Source organism: Physeter macrocephalus, chromosome 15 (assembly GCF_002837175.3).
Source record: "Physeter macrocephalus isolate SW-GA chromosome 15, ASM283717v5, whole genome shotgun sequence".
NCBI classification, from domain to species: domain Eukaryota; kingdom Metazoa; phylum Chordata; class Mammalia; order Artiodactyla; family Physeteridae; genus Physeter; species Physeter macrocephalus.
In genome coordinates, this window is record NC_041228.1 from 45111478 (window position 1) to 45123085 (window position 11608).

Consider the following 11608-nt stretch of genomic DNA (forward strand, 5'->3'; position numbering starts at 1 on the left):
CTTACAATTTTAGGTTTAAATTTTGTAAGAACAAATTACAAAGAATATTTAATTCAGGAATTTTCAACACATTAGACTGTGGTCAGTCTAAGACAGCAAAATGTATTATTTGCTTTACAGGAGGGTAAATAATTTGAAATAATGGACACAAATCCATTTAAGCATAATAGTTACCATATTTCAGTTTATTTCCATGTAAATTGGTTGTTATATGCTGAGTCAGTGCAAAGGATTATTTAAAAGATAATTAAATGCATTGAAAAATATAAAAATATGTGTGACATATTAGATTTTACGATTTTTAACTAAAAATCTTAAGATTGTACAAGCCTCGCTTAAGCCCCTATTGAAAATCTGGCAACAAAATCACTGCCAAAAATCATATTTTACATTGAATTAGACGATCATCCCACAGAATGCAGAACATGCATTTCTAGGCATATGTATGTTCAAAAACATACTAATATATTTTGGTAACCACTAAATGTCAAATATTATCCATACAGGGTATTAACACATTAATGTTTTCATTAAAAAAGAGAGATTTCTTTCCTCATTACATTACACATTTATACACTAGAGATCTGTCACATAAATTACTGCAAAGTAATTCAAGTTAGACTTTATAACACTTGAATCATATAATCAGGGGAAAATAACCTTTAAAATGAAAGACAAATGGTAAAATTTAAGGGCATTTAATTTGCATAAATGTAATGTTAACAGTCTTTTTCCTGGTTACACACATTATGGTTAATTTATATATGTCACTCTATTAGGTCCTTAACTGGTCTTATAGGTCAGTTTTAATTTTTCCCAATTTTATTTTACCATAATAAGTAATATGAAAGTAATTTATCATATACAAAAATAAAGTAATCTCATAAAACTAATTCATCATGACTAGAAACAGTCTAGCATCAGTACCATATTATAGTTCTTCTGTTATTAATGTCTGCTTTGAAATAAACGTTTATGTTTTAGAATCTTGTGTGTCTGAAACTCATATTCAGTTATTGAGCTCTCAAAACTCAATTCCAGGGTTTCCTACAGGTCTAGTCACTGGGATCTTAGTATGCAGGATAAGCCTTAGAACAAAGGGTTATTTATGGTACATGTTTTGGTCTTCCTTTACTTTGAATATAATAACATTTGATACCAAAGTTATTAGCATTTAAGTTTTATCTATTAGATGTCTACTATAAACACTGAAATGCATTCAAATACATCTTCTCATACAACTATGTGTCAGCTTTGTTAATAAAATAGAAGAAACCATCCATTGATTACCTGTAGTGATTTTAATGCCATCTACAGTCCATAATCTCTAACAAATTAGAAAATGCCTACAGTGCATGCATTAAATAATAGACTAAATTTGCACACAAATACATCAATTTATACATGGCAAAATATATTTCTTTCTTAACTTCCCTTGACTCATGTTTATTTGCCAATGACCAATGACCAATGGATTAGAGATTGTGAATGTTGCCACCATCTACCACTGGAATAATTTAATCCAAAAAGGAGAGTGAAATTCCTTTTTTTAAGGAAATTTTACTTCTAATTATTACTTCCACATTTTCTTGGAACAGTATTTGATGGGAAGAAAAGTTGGCTTCACTCATTTCAATCCAAATTAGTGATGAAATGATTGAAGCTTCCTGTGGGACAAAAACTACCATTTGTAGTTCATGTCAATCAGAATTGACATGGCTAAATAAGTTACGAGAATTTGAAATGTTTATTATTCTCCTTTCATTTTATTACATTGTCTGCCTAGAACTCAATGGTAAAAATAAGGGCCATGTGAATGTTTACTACACATTTGCTGGGAACCATTACATCACACGGCAGATATTAGAATTTACTCTTACAGATGTTCTCAAAAACACCTAAATTACCAGTCTTTTAATTTTGTTTTCAAACTACTTCTCAAACTCACTTTAAAGTACTTGGCTTTTTGTTAACTGGTAATTTCTAGAACAGTTAAAATGCCTTAAGACTAAAGCGTGCATCTACATCTATCTTTGAAAGTGAGATTTCTTCATGGGTAAATCAAATTGTTAGATAAAAATATGAAACTATATAATTGTATGTGATTGAAAATATATGTTGAAACTTGAAAACAATAACTTATACAAGTCAGCCTGGCCTATGATATTTATTTGGCAATACCCTGTTGTTTTAGTGGGTTTAAAGATAATCACTTACCTAAGCTCCCTTCTAACAAAAGAAAAAAAAAAGCATTCTAAGGAGACATATCTATCTATAGGGATATAGATAGATGTATTATATTATATTGACTATCGCTCTGAAATAGGAAAGTCCCAAACTACTATAGTTAATCCTATATTGGAAAAGTACAAAGCTATTCTACTGGTGATATTTTCTCTTCTAAAAATTGTATTTGTGAAAAAAAACATAAAATGTCAACTTCCACATTCTCCAGTTCCAAAACAACTAAAGCTGAAAATGGAAACTTTTATGGGGTGGGAATTGTGGAAATTAGGGCTCTAAGGTCTATAAGCATTTCCAATATTCACAGCAAAACAGACTAATGTCAAGGACATGGTTTCACTGGGATACTACTCATGTTGAAAACATTCCTGAAGACATCCATGCATGGAAAGGTATGGAGAAGAATGGTTTCTAGTTTGTCATTTGTTTTTGCTTGACTTACTTTCTGTGAATTTCATAATCATATTGCATGAAGTAACATTTAAGCTTACTGATATTTAATGGCTTTTTTGGTTAGGGAAAATGGCACACTTGCTAAGTTGTTTTTATGTATTAGTTACAGATGATCCTGCATTTTTACAAATGGCTTGCAAATGTTCTAAATCTCTTATCATATGACAAAGTATTTCTCACTTTTACAAATGAAATACAACAAACTGAAGTAACACAAAATACTTTGGTATGAAAAAAGGAAATAAATTCATGTTTACCTTTCAGTACACTAAAACTAAATGCATACTGATTTTTATAAAATAACTATACAATAACCTACAAAGTGAACTTGCTTACTAACAAAGATTAGATAAAATTGTTGGCAAACCTTGAGCAGAAGTTATGTGGTTACTAAGTCACATCACACTTATTTTAGTAGAGGTCATTTGTAGGATCTACACAACAAAAAATGTTCTGAAAATACTTGAGTATGGCCTCTTCGGGGCAGTTGCTAAAGAAAAGAGCTGTACTTCAGCAAAAGAGTCTCAGATTTCACTGTGGTCACTGAGTTTGCTCAAATTCTGAAATAGAAGGGGAAGAAATTAGCACTTGCTACTTACTTTACCCTTAAGTTGATATCATAGTCAAAGAACAGTAGTAACTGAAGCAAGCTGTCCAGCCAAGCTAAGAAAATGGATATTCTCTGAGGCATCAGAGTATAGAAGTTTAAAGCTCCACGTCCTAGGTCAGACTGCTGACTTTGAAACTGGCTCTACCACTTACAAATGGTATAACTTCCCTGGACCTCAGTTTCCTTATTTCTAAAAATAGGTTCAATAATAGTATCTACTTCATGAGGTGTGGCAAATTTAGTGAAGTAACATAGGTAAAGCTCTTAGCACATTCCTGGAACATAATGAGCACACAGTGAATGTTAGGTATATAACAGTAGTAGCAGCAGCAGCAGTAATAGTAGTAGTAGAAATGATAATAATAACAATAATGTTATTATTTTGTAAATACATACAGTTCTAGTTGCACATAATAGGGATGACTCAGAGATAACAAATACTGTTGTAGGGATAAGGAAAGGCCAAACAATTCAAAATCAAAGAAAAATTATGGGAAATCAAAGTTCTAGGAACAGTTCTAAAACTAACCATACAGCCCAGTATTGGAAGATAACTTTGACACTTCAGACCATGTGAGTGTTGGGCTCTGCAAATAGTATTTCCAAAGATGGCAATATGAGCTTAGAGTAAAGGGTATGAGAGCAGCAAAAAGCTATAAGGCTATATTTAGAGTTTTTTGCATTTGACAGGGGTGGATTCCAATTCCCAGGATAGTGGATCCTGGAAGATGCATTTATTTTATAAGCAAGCAGTTTGCACTTAATAGGTGACCACCAAATCCTCTAAGCTGTGATATTGTTGGAAGATCCAAATTATTAAACAATTCATAACTTGTCCAAAAAAGGAATGAAAAAATTCCTTTACCTGTAGCAGAGGACTCTGAGGAGGGGGCACATTTTAAGAGGTTTTTAGATGTCAGTGGGATAATAGGCTAATATAAAAATTGCAAAGCCCTTGTATTCTACATTCCAATTTTCTTATAATTCTGGCATGCAAACTTGCTCAACTCACCTTATTCAAGTGGATGTTACTTATTGCAGCAGACACTGATTCAAAAAAAATTGGTTTCTCTGAATCTAGGTTTCCCCAGTATTTCATTGCTTTTATCAAGGAAGCTAGAGGAAAACACAAGTGATATAAGGTTACATGGAGCAGCAGAAGGATCATGCCCAATATTAGCCAAGGATACCCCCTTACCTGTGCAGTGGACTAATGATACATCCACACTCTTGTTCTTGCAGTCCATGTAAACCTGGAAGAATTAAAATAGTACACCCACAATTAATTCAGGATACTGGCAGGAAGGAATAAGATTAGCTTCAGAAGGCAGAATTTCTAGTAAAAAAAAAAAAAAGCCAATGTTTATGATACCACACCACCAGGGGGTGGCATTGTAACACATTCAGGGATACTCTGACCCACTTCTAAAAGAGATGGTCTTAGCAAAGGAAGATGAACGCCAGCAAGGCATTTACCTTTTTTTCTTTCTTTCTTTCTTTTTAAATAGATTTGTATTGGAGTATAATTGTTTCACAGTACTGTGTTAGTTTCTGTTGTATAACAAAGTGAATCAGCTATATGTATACATATATCCCCATATCCCCTCCCTCTTGCATGTCCCTCTGACCCTCTCTATCTCACCCCTCTAGGTGGTCACAGAGCACCGAGCTGATCTCCTTGTGCTATGCGGCTGCTTCCCACTAGCTATCTATTTTACATTTGGTAGTATATATATGTCGATGCTACTTTCACTTTGCCCCAGCTTCCCCCTCCCCCTCTGTGTCCTCAAGTCAATTCTCTATGTTTATGTCTTTATTCCTGCCCTGCCACTAGGTTCATCAGTGCCATTTTTTATTTTATTTTTTTAGATTCCATATATATGCGTTAGCATACAGTATTTGTTTTTCTATTTCTGACTTACTTCACTTTGTATGACAGACTCTAGGTCCATCAACCTCACTACAAATAACTCAATTTCATTTCTTTTTATGGCTGAGTAATATTCCATTGTGTATATGTGTCACATCTTCTTTATCTGTTCATCTGTCGATGGACATTTAGGTTGCTTCCATGTCCTGGCATTTACCTTTTATGTAACTAAGTTTTGCTGCTTACATTTTCCATTTTATTTAATAAAAATAAAAACACCACCTTTCCTTCCCTATAAGAATGATATAAAATTGTTTTCAACTGTCTTTTATTGGAAGTCAAGGACCCATCTGTGAATATGATGAAACTGCTTACCTACTGCTTACTTTAATATTTTACAACAATTTGTACATATTCATGGATTCTCTAAACCCCATCCATGGACAGTAAATTGAGAACCTCACTATAATCAAAGCCAAGTTTGATTGCCCAACTTCCATTTTTATGGTCCACCAAGATGCGAGATCTTGACTAATTTTCTTAGCATACTGCAGGGTCTTGCCTTCTTTAAGTCCTAGAAAATCTCAAGTAGTAACAACCTTACTGAAGGCCCTGATCTTAAATTCACCCAGACCAAAGTCAGCTGACAAAACTCAGTAAATACAGAAGTTTTAGTAACAGTAGGATGGATTTGGTTACATAATAGTAAAGTGTCATACATATAAAATGTAGAATGCTGCGTTTACAAAACATTTTAAGAGTATGCATGATACACCCAAAAATTTCCCTTATATTCTTCCAGCAATAAGCAGTTATCTCTATGGTAGAAGAATTGTGGAATAATAGGAGACATCACTCTGAGCATAAATAAACAAGCAAATAAACAAATAAATAATACATGGTCTGAGACTTGCCATTGAATAAATGGCTCCTGTTTTTGTAAGTTAAAATGACAATTCAAAGTGATCTGTCAGTGTTTTACTTTTCTTAAGCTCAGTGAAGCACAAACACATTGCTATGGGTGGTTTATTGATGCTGTTAAACATATTCTCTAGTTCACTAAGTAGAAGTGTCCTAAGTAGAAGAATAAATAGAATTCACTCCATTTTCTTCAACCTATAACTTTTAGTAGAATCTTCCTTATACAAAGTGACTAAGAAAATAATCCAGGGAGTCTTTTTGGGAAGCAGGAATACATGCATGGCTGAAGAGACTCTGTGGCTCTTTACTCTGGACCCTATTTCAGGGTGGCAGGAACCGAGAAATAGTATTAGTTGCAGTGATATTATTTTAAGAAATGACTTTTGCAAAATGAGAACAAATAATAAAAGCTAGCGTTATTGAGTACTTACTAACGTCTAGAAACCTTTTTATATGCTTTATATACAATATGTCATTTCTAAGCTTCACAACAACTTGAAGTATTTCTACTTCCAGTTTACAGAAAAGCAAACAAATACTTAAACCCAGATCCTAGAACTAGTTATATAGCTAATACTTGGACCTAAAATTTGTCTATATTTAATGTCTATGATCGTAACATACATCATAATTTACTGTAACCATGATGAAATAAACTAAATAGTAATAAGGAAACTAAAAATAGCTAATTGATACAAAACTGCTGGTTTTGTATATATAGAAGAGCAAATGCCATTTTCTGCCAATTTAAAAACAAAATGCATCAGTTGACTTATTCTTTCTTTATGTTGTGTAATATTTGAAAACCATTAAGATGAATTCTTAAAAGTTTCTTTCTCACCATGCCCCAAACCTAGATTATTTGAATTCCTCTGAATTTTCAACCTTAGGTCTTAAACTCACTGACAATAAGTAACCATTTCCTCCTCTTTACTAACTCTAGGTCCTGATTTGCAATATCTAGGGAGGACAGCTAATAAATACTGGAGTATATTCAAAAACAAATTTTAAATACAATTAAACAAAAAATATGCATACTGACTTTTCCCAGTAAAAGGACAATCCTAGTCTAGTGTTGCTCAAAACATAATCTTTGGACGAACTACATTGTTTAAAATGAATATTCCTTGGCCAGAACCAGGACTCAGAAAACTGCATTTTTTTTCCTTCCAGTTTTATTGAGTTATAATTGACATACATCACTGTATAAGTTTAAGGTAAACAGCATAAGGATTTGACATACATACATCATGAAATGATGACCACAATAAGTTTGGTGAACATCCATCATCTAATATAGATACAAAATTAAAGAAATAGAAAAAAGATATTTTTCCTCTGATGAGAACTCTCAGGATTTACTCTCTCAACAACTTTCATATATAACATGTTATCATGTTATCATGTTGTACCTACATCCCTAGTACTTTTTATCTTATAACCAGAAGTTTATACCTTTTAACTGCCTTCATCCAATTCCCCCTCCCCTCACCCTTTGCCTCTGGTAACCACAAATCTGATCTCTTTTTCTATGAGTTTTTTTGTATATTTGCTTTTGGAGTATAATTGACCAATAATACCATGTTAGTTCCTGTTACATAATATAATGTTTCAAAGTTTCTGTGCATTTCAAAATGATCACTCCATCAAAAGACTGCATATTAAATAAGCTCCCCAGGTGATCCTTATACACATAGGTTTAACAGTGCTCTTCTAGCCCTTGGCAACACAGTAAATAAAAGTGCTGAACACAAGAAGCCCTCCAATGATCAGAGACTCTCTGTTTACAGTCAGGATTTAGATGCAAGGAAAGTATTGAGGTTGAACCCTATGCCAAATTGTGCGAAGTTTTTTTGGTGAGCAACAAGAAATTAAAAGCATATTACACGTGGAAAAGGGTGATTTATCAAAAACAGCCACTAGATTTAAGGCCTAGGATATTTAAATTCAATTCTTTTGCATAATTTATTTCTTTTTTGAATATCTACTAAATCTGATACAAAATCGCCCCCTCATTTTTACAAAATGAATAAACTGCAATCCAGACAGGTTAGACAATTTTCCTAACACCTCCCAGAGGGTGTGATAGATCTGAAACTACACTCTGTCACATAGTAAGCTGCTTCTCTTCACATAGTCCCACCCCATCTTCACAGGAAAGCCAGACTGAAGCTGAACTTTGTACTATCTTGAGTTTGAAATGTTGGACATTTCAAATTTAAAATATGAATGAATAGAGACAGTTATGCAACACCATGAGAAAGCAATCAAAATCTACAATGTGAGACCTTCTAATGACTACTGGTTTTAACTCTTTAAAAGTCAAGGTACAATTTTGACTTCTGGCCGTGAAGAGTAATTAATATAAAGACTATCCTATCCTTCATAAATAAGTATACAAATGGAGAAATTATATAAATTGTTTTCCGGAAATGGGAACAGGCAGCAAAGGACTGAGTTGTCTGAAAGAAAGAAAACAAACGAGGTGAGCTCTCAGATCATCTCAGCTTTCTGCTGCAAAGCAGTTTGTGGACCACGACATGATGAGAGGGGACCCAAGCAAAATGCAGCCACTTCACTGAGCTGAGAAGACAGAACTGGCATTCAGGAAGGATTGAGTGGGTGAAATTTATGGGAGAGAATAATGGAAAGAAGGGAAATATGCAGGGAAAGAGCTCCAGAAATTGCCATAGGTTATGATTAAGTTTTTGGCTGAATACAAAGCATCACACAGCAGGAGACTGTATGAAGCCAGGGTAAGAGAATCGATGGGGAACAAACAGCCAAAGGCGAGGTGAACCAAGTTCCACACAGCAGAAGCTAATGGAGGACTGAGGACAGCTGAGAAATAGACATTGCTTGATCCTCAAGATCCTCCCTCATATTTAGGATATTGAGGAGAGAATACATGGAAATAAGAAAGAGAGTACATTCCTTGTTGACTTAGTATTTACTCAAAAAAAAAGAGGAAACAATTCCAGAAGTGTCTGAGTTTTCCTTGAATTGGCAAAATTAGGTGTTCCATCTCACTAAACGGAGGCTTCAGTTTTAAAGAAATAAAATTTTTTTTTTTTGCAACCAGGATCATGGAGACCCCATGGAGATCATGGGGTAGAGGACACCACTGTCTGAGAGAATGGAGAAAGACCCCTGCACTGGGTATTATTTCAGAGACCAGGAATGGTTTCAGGTCAGACTGTACCCATCCACGATGTGAGAGACAACATCCTGCCATCATCAGGCCACTTGCTCATGGAGGGGACATTTCTCCTTCTTTCTAGAAGCCTAGGAGTTGACTGCCCAGCATCTGCTATACCCATTACATCTCAAGTCTATGTTCTGTTCTAACACCCCACATGAATACCCACCTCTACTCCTCCCACCCTCTCCAGATTCACACACAGCTAGAAACTTCATGGCATCTCCTGAAAAGAAATCTACGGTAGTGGGAGAAATAAAGTCTATGTCCTTTGGGGAGAATGGGTGACATGAGTATTGAAACAAGCAGGATCAAAACCCCAGAGCTGAGAGAGAGGCTGGTGAAACCCTGTTACTAAAGGGAAGGGAAAGACTCAGTCCAAACACAAGCTGTGCAAATACCTCAACAAGCATGGAGACTCCAGAATAGTCAGAAAAGGTCAATCCACTGCAATCTAGGATTAAAGAACACTTCTGATTCAGGCAGGGCTGTGTTGCTTCTTCTGTAGGAGGAACAGAGTTGAGTTAGGGAGAATTCTTAGAGATTTTTACTGTTGATATTGTTGAACATTGGGAAGATTAACGGTGGCCTTGTGTTTAACAAGGTCAATTCCAAACACTTTTAATTTTTACATTTTTCAGTTAATTACTAATTATTTTTGAACCCTTTGATTTTTGAATATTCAAATATTATCTCAGGAAATTATCACATAACTCAGATAGGAAGATGGGCTAACTTAATTACCGTATAATTTCACATATTAACAAACTGAAGCTCAGCTAGTTTAGATGATTCTGAAAAGAGAGCTGGCAAGTTAGTGCCAAACACAGCCCAGAATCAAGGCTGCTAGACATCTTCAAAGTTCTCTTTGCACAATATTCCACATTTTCTTTCATGTGTATGCCCAGAGGTAGAGCCCTATTATGTGGTGTCTGAAGTTTATACAATTTTCGTGTCACGCGAAGGAAAAAATTCCATCTTGGAGCTTGTCCCTCAGACTTAAAAGCGTTCTGTGTGAGGGGCCTGAAAATTAAGCTTCATTTGGTTCATAGTAAGTGACCTGGAAGATAAAATAGTGGAAATAACTACTGCAGAGCAGAATAAAGAAAACAGAATGAAAAGAAATGAGGACAGTCTCAGAGACCTCTGGGACAACATTAAACGCACTAACATTCAAATTATAGGGTTCCCAGAAGAAGAAGAGAAAAAGAAAGGGACTGAGAAAATATTTGAAGAGATTATAGTTGAAAACTTCCCTGATATGGGAAAGGAAATAGTTAATCAAGTCGAGGAAGCACAGAGAGTGCCATACAGGATAAATCCAAGGAGAACCACGCCAAGACACATATTAATTAAACTATCAAAAATTAAATACAAAGAAAACATATTGAAAGCAGCAAGGGAAAAACAACAAATAACACACAAGGGAATCCCCATAAGGTTAACAGCTGATCTTTCAGCAAAAACTCTGCGAGCCAGAAGGGAGTGGCAGGACATAATTAAAGTGATGAAGGAGAAAAACCTACAACCAAGATTACTCTACCCAGCAAGGATCTCATTCACATTTGATGGAGAAATTAAAACCTTTACAGACAAGCAAAAGCAGAGAGAGTTCAGCACCACCAAACCAGCTTTACAGCAAATGCTAAAGGAACTTAGCATTACAAGAGAATGAAAAGACCTACAAGAACAAACTCAAAACATTTAAGTAAATGGTAATAGGAACATACATATCAATAATTACCTTAAATGTAAATGGATTAAATGCTCCCACCAAAAGACACAGACTGGCTGAATGGATACAAAAACAAGACCCATATATATGCTGTCTACAAGAGACCCACTTCAGACCTAGGGACACATACAGACTGAAAGCGAGGGGATGGAAAAAGATATTCCATGCAAATGGAAATCAGAAGAAAGCTGGAGTAGCAATTCTCATATCAGACAAAATAGACTTTAAAGTAAAAACTATAACAAGAGACAAAGAAGGACACTATATAATGATCAAGGGATCGATCCATGAAGAAGATATAACAATTGTAAATATTTATGCACCCAACATAGGAGCACCTCAATACATAAGGCAAATACTAACAGCCATAAAAGGGGAAATCGACAGTAACACAATCATAGTAGGGGACTTTAACACCCCACTTTCACCAATGGACAGATCATCCAAAATGAAAATAAATAAGGAAACACAAGCTTTAAATGATACATTACACAAGATGGACTTAATTGATATTTATAGGACATTCCATCCAAAAACAACAGAATACACATTCTTCTCAAGTGCTCATGGAACACT

The 11608-nt window shown here is 34.8% G+C and overlaps 1 protein-coding gene across 1 annotated transcript in view; it reads right to left on the reverse strand.

The window, feature by feature from the left end:
• Positions 1 to 2886: 2886 nt before the first annotated feature.
• Positions 2887 to 11608, reverse strand: part of SLC26A7 (solute carrier family 26 member 7) — a 208020-nt gene continuing 199298 nt past the window's right edge. The window contains exons 15-18 of the mRNA XM_024115908.3: positions 9699 to 9799; positions 4506 to 4560; positions 4320 to 4423; positions 2887 to 3257 (exon numbers count right to left, since the gene is read on the reverse strand). Coding sequence (XP_023971676.1) covers positions 3222 to 3257; positions 4320 to 4423; positions 4506 to 4560; positions 9699 to 9799 — 296 coding nt within the window. The 3' untranslated portion in view covers positions 2887 to 3221. The remainder of the gene's footprint in view (positions 3258 to 4319; positions 4424 to 4505; positions 4561 to 9698; positions 9800 to 11608) is intronic.